General features: G+C 39.8%; 1 protein-coding gene across 1 annotated transcript; it reads left to right on the forward strand.

Moving 5' to 3' along the window:
* The first annotated feature begins 6,602 nt into the window (after positions 1-6,602).
* Positions 6,603-21,299, forward strand: smox (spermine oxidase). Its single transcript, XM_076091298.1, has 7 exons — positions 6,603-6,692; positions 12,171-12,405; positions 13,658-13,884; positions 15,643-15,816; positions 17,123-17,867; positions 19,025-19,185; positions 20,770-21,299. The coding sequence occupies exons 2-7, from the start codon at positions 12,198-12,200 to the stop codon at positions 20,920-20,922; spliced, it is 1,668 nt and encodes a 555-aa protein (XP_075947413.1). The 5' UTR covers positions 6,603-6,692; positions 12,171-12,197; the 3' UTR covers positions 20,923-21,299.
* Positions 21,300-22,614: the final 1,315 nt, after the last annotated feature.

Genomic DNA, 22,614 nt, shown 5'->3' on the forward strand with positions numbered 1-22,614 from the left:
CTCCATGTGTACAAATCAGCAACTTCTGGACCAAGTTTTGTTTCTTTTGAATACCTGTTGAATCCATTGTTTTGCATTTTCAATTGTCCTGTAAGTTTGTTTCCTCCATCAAACCTGCGTCCTGTGCAGCCTGTTCCACTGATTTAGACAGAGAAGTGGAAATGGACCAAGGAATTGAATATGATGAGTAAAACAAACACCCAGACAGACACACAACAGTGGCATGAAAACAAGTGCAAAAATGTGACAGGGAGGTCAAAAGCCACACATTGTCTTTACAGTGGAACCCTCTAAAGCCTAAATAAGCAATATAAAGACAAATTGGAAAAAAGGAAAAACACTCATGAGTAAAAAATAACAGAATATAAAGGAGTGAGGAGAACGTTTTATAAACATTGTTACCACTCAGCCTTAAGATAACCTACTTTGTCCTTTGGGCCATTCTGTGTGAACGGCAGCTTACTAGTTAACATTTGTGATCGAGAAAGATTTGAAAGTAGGAGGAGGGGGGGGGGCATCATATTCAGTGAGGGGGGAAGCATTTGGCCAAAACTCTTTGTGACAAGGCTCCTTGTTACACTATAACAACAGAAAACTCAGACCTCTGGCCAAGACCTGTTGCGCAACCGGTGGTGTGATAGTGTACACAAAAAGAAAAGAAGAAGAAGAAGAAAAAAATAAGTGAAATAGAGTAAGGGGCAACAGAAATGAAGGGATTAGAATAAAAAGTGGTGAATGGAAGTGGCGTGTTCCCTTGCTCTGTTTAACACTTTTAGAGTCAATACTCATCTTTGTTTTAATTCCTTGTTGGTGATGAAATTCCAACATAGAACTCTACTCAGATGTGGTATCAATCCGTTTTAATGTCTACCTTCCTCCCAGAGGGTCTGTAATGAATGTGACTAACAAGAAAATAATGTCTTACTATGTTTACTTTGAACATTTTGACGGCTCAAGTGGCACAGCGGCTTAGCAAGAAAGACACAAGACTGACAAGTTCCTGAGGTTCATGGGGATTTCCATTCACTTTCCAAACACATGCAAGTCAGATGAATTGGTGATTCTGAATTGCTCTTAATTTGGAGTAATTGTCTTTTTTAATCCCTGTAAAACAGTGCCGTTCATCCATTGAGGACACTGTATCACTGGTGCCAATGTTCTCAAATGCAAAACTTGAAAACACAGAGCAGGTAGAATGAGCAAGGGTTCAGCACACAGGAACACAGTCCAGAATAAGGCAAGGGTATCCAAAATCACTAAGGTTGAGTCAAAAAAGACAAATGGTCTAACTAGCGCAAGAAATACACAAGAGAAATAGACTGGAATGCTAGTCTAGGAAATGCTAAAATGCACCAGTAACAGACAAATGGAGCACAGAGGTTAAAAACACAGTGTAGAAAGGGTCATGAGGGACAGGTGAAATTAATCAGGGAGGGGTGATAATCACACACACACAGGAAACCCACAAGTGGCAGGAAGTGAGTTATCTGAAACCAGAGACAAGGTGAGTATTTCAAAATAATACAGTAAAACAAGTATAAACGAAACATGAAAGAAAAGAAAAATATATAAATATAAAAAGATATAAAGCATTTTTCACTTGACCTTCACAAGTGAAATAGAAGACAGAAAATACATTTTAATAGATAGCCGAGTGAATAGATTATGACAAATTTAAATAATCTAAAAGTTTTAGAGTCTTCCTTTTTGGTTCCTGGGTGACAGTGACAGTGTTACGTTTGCCAAACACATCAGTTAGTCCTCATCATACAAGTTAAATTCCGCCAGAGACTGCACTAAGTCAGCTGAGGAGGGGTAAGCAGTCCGTTGGACTTGGACTCATGACCTCAATATTTCTAAAGTCTTGGCTACGGCCCTGTCGTTCGCCCTTTGATGAATAAGTGTCCAAAATGTCCTGCACTGAACTGGACTCCCTGAAGCTCTGTAGTTGATGTTCTTTCCCACCAGAGGAGCTTGAAGTCTGACCAGTGCTCCACAATAACAATAAACCAGAAGTTAATGACTGCACTCTGATTGGTCCTTTGCACCTCTTTTACTGCTTCATGGGGGGTGTTGGAGGTAATGAGTCACTCGGTAGCATTCATGCAGGATGCTCGTTGCCGGGGAATGGTACAGGATCATGAAAGGCAGTTGTAGCCATCTGACTGACTCCCCTCTTCACTGAGTTCCTGTGCATGCTCCAACTGACCCATCAATGAAAAGCCACTTTCTTCCCCTTTTCTGGTGCGTGGCTGTGCAGGAGAGCGAAAAGGGAGGTGGGAAAACGATGGACAATACAGTAACCCAACACTGGCCAGACTCACAATGTGAGGTCTCTGTGCCCCGCTGGACCAACAAACAGAGAGGCCTTTCTCATGATCCAACTGCCTCTCCAATCCCACGCCAGCATTCCTCTGCACTTTAATTATGCAGCAAACACATGCATATTCACGTGCTAATCACGTCACCTTGGCCGGGACACCCTGTAAATTAATTGAGGTAGCAAAGGAGCATGTGATAACAGTGGACCGGTGCATAGAAAGGACATTACTGTATTGTGATTGCATAAACCTGTCAATAAAAGACTGGCTGTTTAATCATTGTTGTAGGGACCCAAAGCTTTTCCTGCTGTGCCCTTACTATTTATTTTCAATAAGCACAGTATGACTCCATCCCATGTCAAAATATAATCCTAATACAAATATACTTTTTATATGCAACCAAGTGTTTAAGATACTATTGTATATTATTTACACTGCTTTTTCTCAAATTAATTTTGGGGCTACATATTTATATATTTTATTACTTTTAATCTTCTTCTGTTTAAGTTATGATATTATTTTAACAAAATATTGTCATCTTTTTAAACCATATGTCTTTTATTTTACCTCATGTCTTTTCATGTTCTTCATGAAGCACTTTGAATTTATTTTATGTTGAAAGATACTCCAAAAATATATCTAAGTGCCCTGTATTTATCTGCAGAGGTAAATTAACTCTAAAAAGCTCTTTGCACAAGACACTATAGTTTCAGAACAATGAAGTTCCCATGCATGTTGTCAGTCTATCAGGATAAAGCTGTCTATGAGGGCATGTTGGAACAAAGAGAGCCATCCCAAAGATCCCATCTCTAAATGGGCATGGAACTCATCCAGGGCTGTTTGAAGTAAATGTAAACTTGCTTTGCATTGTCATATACATACATACCAACAGAAATTTGTCCTCTGCATTTAACCCATCCCGAGCATTTAGGAGTAGCGGGCTGCGACGGGGGAGAAACTTGGGGTTCAGTGTCTTACTCAAAGATGCTTTGACATGCAGACAGTATAGGAGCTGGTGATCGAACCACCAACCATGTGGTTAAAGAAAAAACCTCAAATACAAGGAAACAATAGCCAAACTGCAAGTTTCGAGGGAAGCAGCGCAGTCTGAACTGCAGAGATTAGGGAACTAAATAATGTCATTCAAAGCACGATAGAGCTGACCGAAAGTAATCACACATGTGAAGACAGTAGTAACCAGTGTATTAACTCAACAACCATATGATAAAGAGTGACATTCATTTACATGTATTAAAAAAGTCACATGTGAGGATGTTTAATCTATTTTAAAGTCGGTGATTTGCACAACATCAATGAGAATTGTTGCTTTGTCCTGCAGAAGCCTGCAGTCCAGTGATGTTAAATAGGTCATGTATTCAAGCTGTGATAAGCCACTGTATCTTGCAAAACTTGACTGTTATGATTGACAGATGCCAATCAGGTCAAGACAAAAGAAAAACATTTTCTAAAATACAGTTTCATTGGTTCAAACTGTTTTGTTTGTCACTTGTTTGGCAGGTTTGGCAATGCTCTCCAGCAGGAAAGAGCTGAGAGGATTTTGTACCTCCTTGAAACCTGAGAGGTAGATTTCGTAATGGGAAAACGATGACACTGGAAATACTTTCAGTCCAACTTCGTTGCCCGTTGCAGCTTTGACTAGAAACCAAATGTAAAACGCTCTGATTATTTTTCATGTATCTGTTATATTTTGTGTAAATTGTATCTAACTGAAGGATCGGTACATTTTGTTTCAGAGAATTCTCCAAGAATCCATGAATACTTTTATATTTAATTTGCTGTGGCCATAAATAACACCATGACAGCAGTGAGAGGGAACCAAAACAGTAAAGTTGTGGGCCAGACAGCTATCAATGAGCTGAAACTTGCGCCGTAACGCAAAGGGATGCTGCAGATTAAGGTGATGCTTGTCAGTTCATAACAACAAATGCTGAATTTCTAATTTCGTTTTATTTAGCAGCTTTTACCATTTTCTGCTGATTATTCAAACAATTGTCTGCCAGACTTCCTTCTTTTAACAAAGCACAGAACAGGAAGGGAGGCAACCTGCAAGATGAACTAGCAATTATTGGCCAGTACACAGACAAGCGCTGAATACATCCGAGAGGTGAATGCATCACTCCACTGAATCATCTTCCTGTTGATTTATGGGTTTGGACTTTTAGACATAACAGCCGGGGGTGGCCTTTTGGAGAAACTGAAGGGTCAAACCACCAAAGCAAACAGCGCCTGCTTCCTGAGGGATTTCCTGCTAAACAACATGAAACAAATCCTCCTCATGCAGCATCATCAATTTGAAATACTGTGTCTTGTCATCGAGAAAACATCACAAACACTTTTTCTTTAACCGCCATCTCAACAATCCTGTTATGCTTGCTGATTGATATTTTGTTTATTCTCTCAGGGTGGTAGGAATGTCTTTTTTTCTTCTTTATGATTTTGGTGATTTAAGGTACATTTGCCTCTAAATTACACTTAGACTGATTTAACTTCAGAAAAATATGAATGACTATTCATTTAGTTCCTAAATAAATGATTTAGCCTATTTGGGAATAATGTGTTTGTGATTGATTTTGAGTGATTGACATTTCAGAGGGAAATATTGTACTTTTTATTCCACTGCTTTTATTTGACAGCCATAGTTACTCATTGCTTTCATCATCACGATTTTACACCCAAAATATGATCATCTTATAAAATATAATGTCCTGTCATAGATTGAACAGATCATTAGCATGTAATGCAGTTAAAATTACAATCAACCTCGATTTGCAACATTAATATGCTGCTTTTACAGTAAAGCATCAGGAATAATAATCATGCACTACAACACTCTGAAATGGGCCATGTTGCTGCTTTAAGAACATATTGCTCTAAAATCTTCTGTACTTCAATTAAGGTACACGTTTGAATGCAAGACTTTTATTTGAAATGGAGTACAAGGCAATAGTACAAGACTTTTGTCTTGTACTATTGCCAGTTTTACTTAAAAGGTAAAGTATCTCAATACCTCTTTCACCAGAGGTAATGACAACGATGACAATGCCTGAAAATGTTCAGTTTGTGTTTTCGCCTGCAAACCCAAAACCACATGTCATCACACATGTGCGTGACCAAAACCGAAACCCGGCTGTCGTCAGATGTGTGTTTTGTTACACAACAGTGATGCCAAGGTATCGTGGAGACCACACCAGCACGTCACTGCAGCAAGGTGAGAAGTTAAACAATGTCAAAAAGATGATTTCCAGAGGGTGTTAAGTTACCCTTTAAAGGGGACATATCGTGGAAAACTCACTTTTTCAGTGCCTACCAACCTACAAATTGTGAAATAAGACAACACATGTGATTCAACAAGCAATGCAGATTTGGCATATTTTACTGCCCCCCCCCCCCCCCCCCCCCCCCCCATCTGAGTATTTCCACCCACAGCTTAAAAAAACCTCAGCAAAGGTGCATCATATTTTCCTTGCAAGCCAATCAGAGAAGACTGGGCTTTTTATGGAGGGGGGCTTAAAGAGACAGCCACTAAAATGGAACGGGGCGGGTTCAATGTTGACTGTTTAATCCCACTTACAATGGGCTTACACATTGACACTCACCCTGCCACACATTGATAGTCAGTGGAGGAAGAAAAATGCACATGTTATACTCTGTTTGAGAGCAAGGCTGAATACAGGTATATTCAGACAGACAGTATGAGTAAAATCATATTTTTTTAAGAACGTTAAACCAAAATACAAGTATATGAACTTGAAACTGAGCATAAAATGTCCCCTTTAATGTGAACTACTATTTTACTTGATAAAGAACATGTGACCATCTTGGAAATTATGTTTCACATTGCAGGATATTTTCACATGATATGTTACATTTTTTGCACACATGCCTGATACATGGAAATGTAAATATAAATGATGCTACCCTATTTAGTAGGATGATCAGCATCATATAACTATTATTATTATTATTATTGTTGTTGTTGTTGTTGTTGTTACAGTATTCAGCTCTTTATTATTTAGGCCTATGTATTCATTTCTTATTTGCTTCCTTTGATTGCAATTATTTTCGTGTGTATGGCACACAGGACGTGTGTGCGTGTGTGTGCGTGTGTGTGTGTGTACGCAGCAGCAGCAGCAGCAGGCCAGTTCCGTGACAGCAGGCTTCAGTGGAGGGCTGGTCTTATAGTCGTCACCGCTTCTCATATTTAATTAATGAGAAGGCAGCGGCCACGGTAAAAACTGGCTGCTTCTGGTTTCCAGGCATAAATACAAAGCGGAGCCGGTCTGAGGCAAAACGGGCACAAAGGAAAGCGGAGCACTCTGAGGTTTTAAAGCTGAAGACTACGAGAGTCAGGTAACCAGCTGCTCTGCTAAAACCCACATATCACAGAATTATTATTTAACAGCGGGACGGTGGGTGATGGCCACTGTGGCGATTGAAAAAGACCAGTGTGTATGTGTACGTGGGCTACATATCGCTAGAAATACAGTGAGAACAGCTTATTTACTGTACTTGTCAGTGCTGCGAGCGACCGTGCACGCATTATACTAAATGTCACCGGGCTGTTTGTGTTGATAAAACGGGAAAACACGCATCCACACAACACCTGTGTACACACAGGGATTACAGGTCCCATGCAATGTTAGTTATACTGATGTATTGTAGGTCGTTTAGCTGGACAACCCGCTCTGCCTGGAATAAATAAAGTGGATTTGTGCGTTTCGCTCTATTTGTCCGCATTAAACTGTGTTTAGGCTTTATTGGGTCTATATCACATGGTGTCTTTGACAAACAATTAATCGGAGTAGTTTTCTCTGAACTTGTTCGCTTTGTTTCAAACTGCTGCCACTTTGGCATCGCAGTTTATACGTGGCAGTAAAGGATCCAGCCAGGCAGCATGTAGGATGACATCAGACACTTTGTTTCTTCTCACTTCGATTTTTCTTATCAGTTACAACTTTTCATTGTCATTTCATTATCTGCATTTTTGGTACAAGTTTCAAATAAGTGAAATTGTATAAAGTTTTTTTTTTTTAAATTCGAACTAATGGCTGTATTAATGGTTAATACATGTTGTACTTAATGCTTTACGGGTCAGTGTTAATCTTCTAATAAAAGATCAAGAAATCTCAGGTTAGGTCAAGAAACATTCCATTGATTTCTCACTTTCTAACAAGCCTGCACTTGGAAATGTTAATATGCGAGTATGAATGCTAACACTTGTTAATAACAAATAGATTTTACATAAGTGGTCAAAGTAAAAACCTGGCAACCCAAAAGTTCCTCTTATCACTGGCTCATAATTGACATATTAGTTGTAAATGCTATATTAACTTTTAATATTGCCATTATTTACAATTTATAAACTCTTTATAACAGGGTGCTTATTACAAAGGGATACCCACTTTTTTTTTTCCAAGGCTTTCCTGTGTTTTTTGTTAAATTACAGAAATATACACTTTAATTGTTTGTTTAGCTCTCATCTCTCTCTGTGGTTATGGCGTTACTATCATTGTGTAATTGAGCTAGTGTGTATCTTTGGGAAGGCTACAATAGTCTCAGTGCACTCTTTTTCTGCACCAGGGGAACATACAGAGTGATGTACAGTAGCACAGCGGTGGAGCTTGTGTGTGTGTGTGCGTGTGTGTGTGCGTGGTGCCTCCACTCCATCATCCCAGTTTGGGAAAACCAGACCTGAGAGAGAAGTGTGGCATGCTAATACTCACATGCGACTGATAAAAGAAAATGCAGATGTGAGTGTGGAACAACAGCTGGAAGAGCGATGTCCACAATTTAAGGAGAGAGGAGAGCAGTAGAAGTCAGACTCATTAATTCAAGATATTGCTGCTCTTGAAAAGGCCACCGGCAGATGCACTGTATGGTAGATTGCCATTTCTAGGTCAGTGGTAACCTCCTCCCTCCTCACTCCGCCCCACCCTGAGCCGCCTATCTACCCAAGGCCAGCCCACACATTAATCTGCAGTGGGGTGTAAAGCATGAGACGGCATGTGGCGAGAGTATTACCCAGCCGTGGAGTAATTACAAGCAACCAGGAACGGATGCACAATCTGTTACGGGGCCAATGTGTGATGTGATCATCAAAGTCTGTTAATGAATTAGACCTGTAATTCATATAGAATCCGTGTTTGTTATGTATTCATAGAATCAGGTAGGTTTTGTTTTTTTTTACCTTAATGGGCTTTATTTTATAGGTCAAGCCCAGCATTAACAGATTAAGAGTGAACACTGAATCTTTAAAGCTATAATAGGGAGTTTTGGATGCAAATATGTTACAGCTTAAATGTTGTTGTCCTGCATTACATCAAAGTCACACAATTTTCTGACCTTGTTTGACTTATTTAGTAAAAAAATGAAAGCCTAAACCTAAAATCTTTTATAAAGAAAAATGTGTCAAAAAATGGAAACATCTGTGTAAAACGAACAGCTGCCCTCTGATATCTCTTGGCAGGAAACATTCACACCCTATAGAATTGTGCTTTGTACCTCATTATAATAATTTAATGGTTTTCTCTGGACATTTTCTTGTTGGTACTTTACATAAATTATACTTCATCAGAAGGGATTTGACTGGGTGCAAGTTATAAACCATTATTTTTCACATCATAATAGACGTACAACCTGCTGCCAATCTAAATATATGAATCTTAAATGTATGTCATGATATTCATATATATGGACACAACAAAAATGTCCGTGTCCTGGACAGTGATTTGGAAAATATGCAGCTGTATTTAGCACAAAAAAAACAAAAAAAACCACAATACGACAAATACAATGTTTTACGGCAAAGAAAACAATCCCATCTACCGCCTTGGTCAGATATGTTGTCTACATTTGTCATTTGCCACAAAGCATTGTCCTCCTGTGACCCTCACCTCTAACAGCTGTGGAATAGAAAAGAGCAGCAGAGTACTGAAAACATCCATTATAAAGAAACTCCTACCGCGTATTCTTTAACAAGCTGTAGATGTAATAGCTCAGGAAACAAACATGTCAGCCTCAATTCAAGATTCAATAAACAAGTGTCACTGAACAATCACAGAAAGGCCTTTTGTTGGTTTGTTTGTGTAACATTGTGAATAAACCTAATTTTAGCATCGCTATCATTTTAGGTGATTAATATTTGAAAGACGCAAAAATTAAAAATGAACCAACTTTTACTTTTTTCTTTACTTTTCTTTGAAGCCCAAAAATGAGTCCATTCATGTTGAAGTTGCGTCAACGTTTCATCTGCAAATTCGGGGAATCCAACTGATGATCAACAGTGTAGTTAAACTGTGTTTTCGGTGTTGCAAAGTATGCAAAGTATTCATGGCTGAGTGACGTCCAGAGAAAGAGACGGAAATGGAACTGAAACATGGCTTTATTTGTTACACACAAAGACGTAATTCAGTATAACTCTGTGGTTAACAGTAATGTGTGGCAACTATGCAGATTGTAGTCTCAAAGGATTATGTAACTTTAATAAATGACTCTATTGTTACACATAATTTGATGTCACAATGCAGCGATATACTACATTTTCCATGAAATCAATTCATAAAATGTTTGTGGATAACATCATTAGGTGAAAATAACCAGAGAGAAATGTCTGTTTGTCTCAAATTCCTTGAATTAGATATCTGCCAAATCAAGAAACTACATCAAATCACGTGGAAATCCAATACTGCCACAAAGTAATCCAGTTCATTGACCTGCTACAGCGGACGGTTTATATTGTTTCTCAATATATAATGTCATGTCGTCACTTCAAATGGAAACGCCTGATCAGTAAATCTGTGCCATGTCTGACCCACTTTCCGCCCGAGGGTCATGAGGTCAGATGACCTGTGTGTTGACCCGTCCAGATTAGCAGGTTTAAACCCACATCCGTGTTGGAGGGCAGCGGTCTTCAGTTTGACATCGCATTCTGGTTCTTACAACATACGTTACTCCCCCCCCCCCCCCCCCCCTCCCACACATCTTTTCTTGCAGCGCTGGCTTGTTGTTTCCTCTCCGACTCTTTGTCAGCTCTTCTGACTCCTCCAGCTGAGTTGTCAAGATTGACAACTTCCTTGCGACAACATTTTCACAAAAGTCAAAGTTGAATCAAGGTTAAAAACAAGCGAAGATGTAAACTATCCTCTTTCACGGTAATCTGGATTTGTATTTACATATACAAGGAAGATAAAAGACCCATCTGTCAGATAAATATATATACGTTTAATTCAACACTGAATTATTTCTGCTGTGTGATCTCAACATGTCAGTGTGGTAACATCTGTGTGTATTGTGTAACAGCAGGATATCACCGTCTTACCTTAGAGGACTTGATATTATTCTAATGCATGTCAGATCAGTTTCATATTAAAAGCTCTACAGTTACAACAGCGTACATCTAACATGGAAACAACGCCACTTAATAATGTTGCTGTAATACGATTAATTTGGACTCTGTGTTACTCTTACACACAGCTGTCCATACATTCACAGCAAGCAGCCTTGCGTGCTGGAATAACAAGGTCGCTTGTTTATTCTTCACTCTGAATGTTAGTGTCCCTGAGCAATTTCAGTATAATTTCCGTTGCGCTATCATCATCTTTTTTTAGTTGTTTGTAGTTTATTCTCTGACCGAAATAATAGAGTTGTGTCTCCACGTAACAGGGGCTTTTATTTGGCCTAATGCTCGATAAACAATGTCGAACAGCAAGATACACAGCAGGTAGACAGAATAATGTGAACACGTCATGGAAAAGACTAAATTAAATGAATCACAGTTATATATATATATATATATGCAGCTGTAAATCTGGGTCATATGAAGGTGAATGCTGATAAGCAACACTTATCAGCTGTAAAATATATCTGTGTAGTCGGTGTTTAACTAGGAACAAAAGACAACAGGGCTCTCAAGAGGCTAAATGAGTTGTGCCAAGCGTGTAGGTGCATTGGTCATTCTTTAAAGGACCAGTTCAGCTGAATGATGTCAGTTGTGGTACACGGCGTGGTCTCTGAGATTTCTGCCTCCACTCCACTATAATGGAGATCAGGGGAATTTAGTTTGTGGGGCTCACAGCACTTCAATATTGGATTTAAAAATGTGACAGTTTTTTCCTTCGATGTTATAATCCACAGAACTCACTTCAACAACAGTTTCGGGCGAGAAACTGCTTATTGCATATTCTGTGGATTATCCAAAGCAACATGGACGCTGTTCCTTTTCTTAAGGACTCGTGGAATATATATTCTTATCTTGTGGCCAGTATTCATTTGCTTGCATCACAAGATATAAATCTTGTTTGCACAAGATAATTCATGTGGTGTACAAGGTGGATATCTAGTTCAAACACGTTATAATCACATGCTCACAAGATAGCATCTTATCCTCACAAGATAAAACTGTTAAATATTTGGGGACTTTCAGGGATCCATCGTTTCTGAAAACAATATTGTTGAATTTTTTTCAGTGCTGTTAAAAATCTGTTATATTGAGATTAATAATCTGTAAAATCTTGACAACATATGCTAAACATAGACAAACTGCAGCAACCGAGAGACGCAGTGATCAGTAGCTGGTATTATAAGTGTGTAGGCGGAAACATTCTGCCACCCAGCATGCCGCACCCAACCACCAGTGTCTGCATTCGTGTGCTAGTTACTTCAAAGTGTATTCTTTTTCTCAAGGAACTTAATATGTAATTTATTTATTTTTACAAGTAAACTCAAAAATATGTTGACTTTTCTTTCTTTCACACAATATTAATCTGCTGTATGACTCGATGATATAATGTTGCCATTTTTTTAACTTGAGTTTCTTTAATTTGCCCACAGACTCCATCGAAGAGGATCTTGGACGGCATGCAAAGTTGTGAAATTTCGTCAGACAGCACTGATGATCCTCTTAGTAGCGGCCTACGCACTCATCGGCAGCCTCGAATAGTAGTGATTGGTGCTGGCTTGGCCGGCCTTGCTGCAACTAAGATCCTACTGAAAAACGGCTTCACGGATGTCACCGTCCTAGAGGCGTCAGACCACGTCGGCGGGAGAGTTCAAAGTGTTCAGCTCGGTGAGAGTCTCCGTTTACCCGTTGTTACCCTCACACTTTGTATCTTATCTTTGTAACTAATCTATGAATAACACCTAAACACTGAAAGCGTGCCCTGTGCGACACATTTATTTGGTGCAATGCCTCTGCCTTTTTCATCTTTCTAAACAAGCAGCAATTTAATTGGTTGTTATAGATTTACCTTCTTTAACGAAAAGTATTATTTTAGTTCAGATGTCCTACAATTCATCAAGCAAATCCTGATGAGAAAGCAACTACAAAGTGGTAACAATCCATCAGTGAAACTTAAATGAATAGCTTGACATGTTGTAAATGATGCTGATTTGTTCTCTTGCAGAGGGTTAGATGAGAAGATTGGTACCTCCGTGTAGCTAAATATGACCAAATAGTGCCAAAGGTGGCTAGCCTAGCTTGGCTATAAGACTGGAAGCATGATGAAACAGCTAGCCTCCAGGAGGTGACTATTAACTATCTGATAACTCCCATGTCATCAACACATTGGTTTCTACACAGATTAAATAAACAGGATATAATGTGTTGATTAGTGGGTTTTAGAAAGTGCCAGTAGACATATTTTGTTATCTTTGGACAGAGCCAGGCTAGCCGTTTCCAGTCTTTATGCTAAGTTGCTTACTCTCCTGGTTGTAGCTGCATATTTAGCGCACACACTATATCTTGATATACATTGACTCTTTGTTTCCTTAAATAACCTGAATGAATGCACTTATCGGATGCATGTCTAGTTCCAAAAGAAAGTCAACTGAACTGCCATTCTTATGCCAGAGAAAGTTTCATGGCGAAGTCTTTCAACTGGCAAAAACAAACAAGTAGGGAACTACATCTGCTCACGGCACAGATACATGTATGCACATCAAAGAGGTCAAATGTAAAATGACACATACTGTTAAACGTAAACTTGGATGTGAGGGACACGGATAATTGCGTCTGTTATGTAAATGCCTGTTATGTAATTATAGAAGCATAACTGTAACTGCATTGGTCCATTTTTAATACGAATCTAAAAAATATGAAGTGTGTGATGCCATCATCCTCAGGAAAAATATCAAATGAATGGTATTCCAATGGGGCTAAAGCAACTGCAGTATGTTAATTGAGTTGACCTCCTTCTTGAACTGTCCACTTATGTAAAACTCAGGTGTGGTTGTGCCGCAACAAAGCAGAGTTCAAAGAGATCCTTTTTTTTTTCAAACTCAAACTCATCTGTGTGTCTTTCCTCTCTTTATTTTTGTAGGAAAAGCAACTTTGGAGCTTGGAGCCACCTGGATCCATGGTGCCAATGGGAACCCAGTGTACCACCTGGCAGAGGACAACGGGCTGCTGGAGCACACCACAGACGGGGAGAGGAGCATGGGACGCATCAGCCTGTACAGTACGAATGGCGTTGCTCACTACCAGACCAACGTCGGAAAGAGGATCCCCAAAGACCTGGTGGAGGAGTTCAGTGACCTGTACAACGAGGTAAGAGGACGCATGTGCACACAGGCAATTCACTTATATATATATATGCACAAATGAATGCATGCATGGGCAAGAGCACAGAGAACCTCACTGTTCAGCCTGCCTGACATCAACATATGTTTATGTAAGTTAAGTTATGGAGCATAGCCATAGTAACTAGTGGCAAGCCCCTTTAAAAACAAATGCTCTGTGGACAAATATTGTTCAGACCTGCAAAATTGTATTTTAAATTAATGGAGATCCGAAAGTTTCCACGGATAGAAAATAGGATGAATACGCTAAATTTGGCGAAACGTGTGATGAAAGATGACAGACATCTAGAATATTTCCTCTTTATAGAAAGGTGCAGCCATAAAAACACAGACACATGAGATTGAATAGAGAATACGTGACAAAGATAGTAAAGATTTCACTGTTAAAAAAAGAAAAATCATAAAAAACGGTCAAATGACTGGCAGCAGCGGCTACCAAGACTGTGAAATTAAAGTAAAATATCTATAAACAGTAAATTAACAGAAATTCTTATTCAAGTTTTTGCAGAGAAACACTTATTAATGTACAGATTTCCCCATCATTATTATGCTGTTTTTAACAACCTTAAAGCTACTAAAGGTGAAATAAAAGCCACTGTTAACATCCATCATCATTACTAAAAATATCTTCAGCCATCTTTGAGGTGAAGCAGTAAAATATCCACCAAAGCATGCTGAACTTACCTAAGGAGTGGCAATTGTCGTTGGTCCAGTTCTCTGCTCTGAGCTCTGTAGCAGCTCCTGTTAGAGAAGGAGTAGGTCACCTCTAGAGGAGCAGTTACAGAGAGAAGGTAGACAACACACAGAGGGGATTTCATCTTCATTAACCTTTGGTACATGTCTTTTTACTGTGTGATCGCAGGTCCAAAATGACCCACCCACTCTTTAACACTCCTTGTGCTAAATCTTCTTTATGGAAGTTCACACCTTTACAGACACAGTGGCAGTTTCAGCATCCTAATTTCAGCCCTGCATAGTCATCTCATCATGCGTTCTGTGTCTGTTGTCCATATTGTAAAGCTGTTCGAAACAAACATGCTATTTTGGGGTATATGAATAAAGTTGACTTGACAAGGCTTCTAAAGTCTCCAGGATGTCTTTTCAATAGCTGGCGTAATGAAAAGAGAGAAAAAATGAGACCATGCTTCAGGTTCACCGCAGATCACCTGACCTGACGATCACAACACTTGTCTGCCATTGCCTCTTGCGCACTGCAGCTTGTGAAAGCATCATCTATATTCAGACAAACGCAAGCGCTGTATTCACGAGCTATAGGACACACAAAGTAAAGCTTGTTGCCAATTAGGTGTGGTCGGAGCAAGGGCACCTTGACATCTATAAAATACCAAACAATAAATGACGCACGTACAGTACTTGTTCTGCAGGTTTTAGTTAAAGTCTTTAAGTTTTAACTTCATTAACTTAAAGTAAACACAGTCCCCGTTCATACTGTAAATGTTTGAATTTCACTGGTGGTGTTTTAGTTTCCAGGAAATGGTGAATTATCACCTCTGTGTAGCATCCTGTCAGCGTATCAACAAGTCTCTTCTTGTATTTTCTTGTGGGTTTCTCCATAATGCTGCACTTCACCACATAAAACAATCAAACACTGAACTGATCTAATCTGAGCGGAACTAAGCTGCTTTATTTTTCTTCTGTCTGCTTTACTTTGACATACTTTCTTATTGTCTTCCTCCTGATTACTCTGCAACTCACTCCTCTCTAGGTGTACGAGCTGACTCAGGAGTTCTTCCAGAATGGGAAGCCTGTCTGCGCTGAGAGCCAGAACAGCGTTGGCATCTTTACGCGGGGCGTGGTGCGCAAGAAGATCATGTTGGATCCTGATGATTCTGAGAGCACCAAGAAGCTCAAACTGTCCATGCTTCAGCAGTACCTCAAGGTGTGTGTGTGTGTGTGTGTGTGTGTGTGTGTGTGTGTGTGTGTGTGTGTGTGTGTGTGTGTGTGTGTGTGTGCGTGTGTGTGTGAGAGAGTGAGAGAGTGTGAGAGAGCCTTGCAATTATGAATCTTCAAGAAATGTGGAACATGATAGTTGGTATACAAACATACATTTTCAATTATATTAAACAGAGAAAAGCAGTACATTGTCACATTTGAGAATATGCAAGAAGCTAATGTTTGTTTCTCGGTCTCTCTCTCTAACTCAACTTTTTAGTATCGGCTCAGCTCGATCGGAACCTCGACAGAGGCGATAACTAAATAAGTACCAGGTATCAGGTACTAACCACAACTTTTTTCAACAGAAAACCATAAAAGAGCAAGTAGAATTAGGTCGGGTAGAGCCATAAACATGCAGTGGAAAAGAGGCATACGATGAAAATGTATACATTTTCTCTTGATCTGCGAATTAACTAATCATTCGGCACTAAATGATAGCACTCACCCCATGCATACAGTGAAGAAAATTAAGTAATTGTGTGAGGGAGCCAAACACAATTTTTCCTTTCACATTGGAGGTTATGTTTTGTTTTGTTTTTTTGTCGGGCAGAAAAAACATCAGAGAACTAAAACTGCAGCTCCCCGAGGTTATTGTCTGCATGAAAACACCTTAAATGAAATGTTGCCTCTCTGGCGTTTGATGTAAACAGCCATTTAATATTTTCATGTGGGTGCTACATCAGTGCTACATTCCTTTGAGTGCTCCTCTATACGCTACCGCCCACACACAAAGACACAGGAACCAGAGCATGCTGTGAACAGCAGCAGAGAAGAGACAGGCGGTTGCGGCCCATTGGCCACCAGCTAACCGCTACTATGCTAGCTCACTATTAAATGAGCCGCGTGTTTACTAAAGTGATCAGAACGTTGTCCAATTACACTAAGATTTAGCATTAGAGTTCAGCAGCTTGATGGAGGCTGGAGCGAACAATAGTTTCAAGCGGTTTGAGTTGCACTTTGGCACACGGATTCTTCTCCCTGATGGCAGAGGTTCATATTCAGAAGAGGGGATGTTGTAAGTCTCCAGAGATTTTTGTTTCATGACTGCCTGCTCGTACACGCTCTGTCGTTTTTCTTCACTATTACCTTCATTGCCGTTTTGTGCAGGCTTGCAAGTTGCACTGTTAGGTTGCCAAATCATGCCGTAATTCTGTATCTAATGATACTCTCTAGGATCGCCCGGAAGAACATCAGTGTGATCTGACTGCTCACTCCATACATTCTCTGTGTTGATATTTCTCCTGTTTCAGGTGGAGAGTTGTGAAAGCAGCTCTCCCAGTATGGATGAGGTGTCTCTGAGTGAGTTTGGCGAGTGGACAGAGATCCCTGGTGCACATTATGTCATTCCTGAAGGTTTCATGAAGGTTGTGGAGCTCCTGGCCCAAGACATCCCCTCTCGCACCGTCTGCCTTAGCAAACCGGTCCGCAGCATCCACTGGAACTACTCAGCCCAGCATCAGGAGGTGATCGCCAAGAGCAGCGACACCCACCAAGACAACAACCACAATGACAACAACCACGGCTGCCAACCTCGCGAGGACCCTCTGATCCTGGGTCATCCCATTTACGTGGAGTGTGAGGACGAGGAGTGGATCACAGCTGACCATGTGATCGTCACAGCCTCTCTGGGCGTCCTGAAGCAGAACCACGAGGCCATGTTCTCCCCCTCTCTGCCTGAGGACAAAGTGCTCGCCATCGAGAAGCTGGGCATCAGCACCACCGATAAGATATTCTTGGAGTTTGAAGAGCCCTTCTGGAGTCCCGAGTGCAACAGCATCCAGTTCGTGTGGGAGGATGAGGCTCAGCTCGAACAGCTGGCCTACCCCGAGGAGCTGTGGTACAAGAAGATCTGCAGCTTTGACGTCCTCTACCCGCCCGAGCGCTATGGCTACATGCTGAGCGGCTGGATCTGCGGGCAGGAGGCGCTGTACATGGAGCGCTGCGATGACGAAACAGTGGCCGAGACTTGCACTGAGCTCCTGAGGCGCTTTACAGGTACAAACAAGGAAACAGAGCAGTGTATTGTGGGCCAATGTTACACCATAGAAGCTTGATATCTACACAAGAATACTTTCTTTGTGTCTATTTTATTCCCACTTTCAGATATGTTACTCCTCCTTTATGTAATCCTTATCTTCCCACAGAAATGATCAAAATATTCACCTTCTTTATAATTCTGACTTCTGTAGATTTTTATGACAGAAAACAGACAAGATCAACTTCCGTCTTCCAACCCTCTAAGTTTATCTTCAATACTGTAAAATGAGCATAATAGCCTGGGCAGGCTGAGACTGAACTCAGTGACTCAAACAAACAGTTGGGTTTGGTCGTTGCGTTTCATACAAAGGAAATTATATAAGCTTTGTCTGTGATGTAAGTAGCATTTTTTCATGACAAAAGGTTGTCAGATAATACAGCTGGATGACTCAGGTATCGGATGATGCTGTGTCAAGTGTTACCACCACATGAGCAACACTGAGCTGAAGGGTTGATCATGAGGTTGGATAAGGGGAACAAGGCTTTACTTCAACTTACATTTGATCAGTACATCCTTTTTCTTGTGACACAAATGTCATGGATGTTTCATTTTCTCTGAACCAATGTTGCAGCTACTAGTTACCTAAAAACACAGCACTTCTTGTGGAACAGATTGCAACATGGAATGTAAAAGGTTTCATAACATGGTTTTTCGGTTGACTCATTGTTTGGGAACATATTAGTGATGTGTCGATACTGTAAGAATGAGTCAGAGTATTTCTCAAATAAGGGATTGCCTCAGAAACAGGTCACAGTGTGAGTGCAGAAGCAGTGACTGTCACTTCATGATGCGGTCAGTGGACTTCCAATAGATTGCAGACGGTAAATCACACAGAGAAGCTACACACACACACACACACACACATTCCTCATTTAGGTCAACGTGGTTTAATCCCCTCAGCTGTTGCTTAATTACATATAGACTCGCTGGTGCCTTTCTCCTCAAAGAGGGTCACGACTTGATAAGTTGGCAGATTAGACGTCCCAGTGAAAGGCCTCAACTCACAGCCGTAACATTCTTAATTTGAACTGGTTTGGTTCTGTATTGCACTGGATTTTGTAGACACCAGACTGTCCATGATTGTCATAAAGTCTCTCTGTCCATTTGTCCACAGGGAACCCCGACATTCCTAAGCCCTGGCGTGTCCTGCGCTCCTCGTGGGGCAGTAACCCCTTCATTCGAGGCTCCTACTCCTTCACCAGGGTGGGATCCAGCGGTGGGGACTTTGAAAGGCTGGCCATGCCGCTGCCTTATGCCAACAGCACCAAGGCTCCGGTAAGATACCCTCAAGACAACACAGTGGGTGGACAGAGGAATAAAAACACCTCAGCCATTTAAAGCAAGTCAGTAGCCCTTTATAGTTATTGTTAAGCCAAACTTAGTAGTGTTGGTATTGCATTAATTTGTTGCATGCTTCTGTAATTGTGTCTACCACACTGTGTGGTATCAAGTGCCGGAGATAATATTTCCAATTAAGCTGAAAAGGACAAAGTTTTCACTTGTTTTGGCAACACATTCTCACTCCCAACTTGACAAATACTGACACTTGAAGCCTTATGCTTAAAGCTATGGTGCCCCTCTAGTATCAGTTTTGGACTCAGGGACAGGTTGTCACTTTCCACTTGTTACATGCAAAATAAACTTATAAAGTAGGTTTACTTACTTACAAACAACAAAGCTAAAGTTGGTTAGGTTAAGGCAACAAAAGTACTTGGTTAGGTTTAGGAAAAGATCATGGTTTGGGTTCAAATATGTACGTTTGTTACGTAACTGGCGTTGCTAAAGTATGTCAGACATGTAACAAAATTACAGAAAAATAAGTCAACGTTGACTTTTGGTTTCACACAGGACATGAACAGCCTCCTGGGTGAAAGTCCTGTGTTTGTTTTGACTTTTCTAATAATACATTTCCTAATGATTTGATATGGTTTTCTCGAAAGAATTATGCAATTTGTTACTAATTAGAGAAAATGAAGGCAAAGTTCTGTGACAGTTTAGCTAGTCGTGGTAAGTTTATAACTGGCTGATGATGTTCAGAGTAATTTCCCTTGAGGAAGTGCTCCATTTAAACCCGACTAAATATTGATTCATTATTTATATATTACTGGAAGCTTTATACTTCATATATGTTAAATTGTATGCTTGTTGCATGTTCAGCTGACCTGCTGTGTACTGACAAATATAGTCTCTAGGTTATGATACCAGTTAATTGGAAATAAATAGATAGAAATTCTGAAAACAAAATTCTTATGAATTCAAAGTTACATATCAGTGTCTTTGTTGGGAATTGTATGAAACTAAGGGACATGTCAAATAGAAGACTGTAAATATTGTATAAGATAATTACTTAATAATATAGTCATTGCACTATGAATGTTGTCGAAAAAAATGCACTGTAACTACCCTTACAACAGTAGTTTCACTGTTTACACTCTCATGCCCTCTGAGAGCATATGGCTAATGCGATGGTGTCATACCATGTCACATCGCTGCACATGCAGAAAATACAACTAGTGTCAGGGAGGGTTAGGAAGGCTGCTTCCTGGCCAGCAGTCTAGACCATGAAACCTGAGGTGTTGTGGGTGAAGGGGTAAAGGGGCTAGGGGGGAGGATTTGTGTGCTCACTTGACACCGTTGAAGGAATGGTATGACCCCTCCACTGAAGTCCTTCAACCCTGTCAAACTGAAACATGAAGGCCTTAAGGAAAGTTACTGCGGCCTCCTACATGCAGAGCGCTAACAAGTGATGAAAATAAAAAATAGTGCAGCGCAGGAGGCCAAAAGAAATGTCAAGATGACATTGACGGCTCTTGTTTTGAATCTGGTTTTCTTCCCTCAAATCTTTTATCTTTACCTCAGCCTCTACAGGTCCTGTTCGCTGGAGAGGCAACCCACAGAAAATACTATTCCACTACCCATGGTGCTTTGCTGTCAGGACAGAGAGAGGCCACTCGTCTAATAGAGATGTACCAGGACTTGCATAGAGCTGAAACCACAAAGCCTAATATGTAAAATAAAACAAACCTCTGACTAGTGAAAAACATTACTGTTGAGTTTTACGCATCTTATCTTGGTGATTAAGTTATACTTAAAAAACATAGCTCGGGCATTATTTCATTAATGAGTATTGTTTCTATTGTACTAGATTCAAATCATGCAACATTTTTATTTGAGATGTACTGTTCACAGGTTGCCAATGGTGCTGTTATTCCTTGTCTTTATTCTGTCATCACATTTTTTTTTAATCATTAATTTAATGTTTATAATAACAGCATCTGTAATTTAACTTGTTTTTGTAAGTGCCTTCTGTACGTAATGTTATGTTAATTGAAAAATAAAAGGAAATGCTAAATTAAAATTGATTTTAACAAAATAAAAGTTCTATCGTCATCTAACAAGACCAGTTGTGTCTCCTTTAATTCATTCAAAATATTAAACACACTACTGGTAGCCGTCAGATATTTCCTCTTCATCCACTTCTGTCCTCCTGAATATTTTCCAGGAAAGTATAACCACAGGCAAGAGCTGTTTCCATACCATCACCCTTTAGATCTAGGAGAGCAAGGCAGACAGCGAGCGCACATGGAAATAAAAGAAAAGGCTCCAAAGCCATAATCCTGTGCCAAGGTGACAGATGGTGTTAGAACAGACCCAGTCCTCCATTCATCAGTTTAAAATAACAGCATTTGAAAGTTAACTCAAATTTAGACTAGTTAGCTCATGGAACCCTCAGTGGTGGAAGAAGTATTCAGATCCTTTATTTATATTAAACTCTATTACAAGTAAAAGTCCTGTATGTGTAAGTAAAAAATACACAAGTGTTCTGCAAAATGTAATTGAAGTATCAAAGCTATTAGTAACCTGTGCAGAATGATCTGTTTATTTTTTTTATCACCTGCAGTATGCATTAGCATGTACAGTAATCAGCACTTTACCTTTAGCTGATCACGGTGGAGCTGATTTTAACCATTTCACATGATTATCATACTGCATTTCTTTCCTAGAATAGTGTAAAAAGAAATTGAGAATTCGTGTGAGAATCTTGAAACAAGACACAAGGGATAGCTGCTTTAAAATTAAGAACAATGTTGACATTCTAGAAAATTCATAAAAATTGATTTATTTATTTAACCAGGTTGAAATTATCTCAATGCAATGACAGTTTTTGTACTTGTTTTTATACGACTTGTAGGACTCAATAGACTAAATGTTGCACTATGCAAAATGTTAATCTACAAATTAACTCAAGCAATCAGATAATGTAGTAAAAAGTGCAATATTTCATCAAGCATGTAGCCTAGTGGAGGACAAGTAGCACAAAATGCAGAAAATACCTCAAAACAGTATTTGAGTAAATGTAATAATGTACTTTTTTCTTTCACCACTGGAAAGCATGCAATGTCGCAATATGGTTTTCATTACAAACACCAAAACATCCCAAAAGGCGTATTTACACTATTAGAGCTTCACCAGTCACATCCTTTGTCATTCACAGTTATTGTGAAGCTTTTATTTGAAAGAACATGAAATCATTAAAAGTAGAAATAAAATTGGAAACAGCTGAAGTTTAGACTAATGACCAATTAGATTCAAAACCAAACAAGGGCCAAGAACAGAGCTGATGCATCTTCTGGACGCCGACTTGATGCCAACTACAAATATCAAGGAGCATCAGATGGTAACTTGGTGAACGAGAAGGAAAAG

This window comes from Anarhichas minor, unplaced genomic scaffold (genome assembly GCF_050575085.1).
Source record: "Anarhichas minor isolate MPS153535 unplaced genomic scaffold, ASM5057508v1 ptg000014l, whole genome shotgun sequence".
NCBI lineage: Eukaryota > Metazoa > Chordata > Actinopteri > Perciformes > Anarhichadidae > Anarhichas > Anarhichas minor.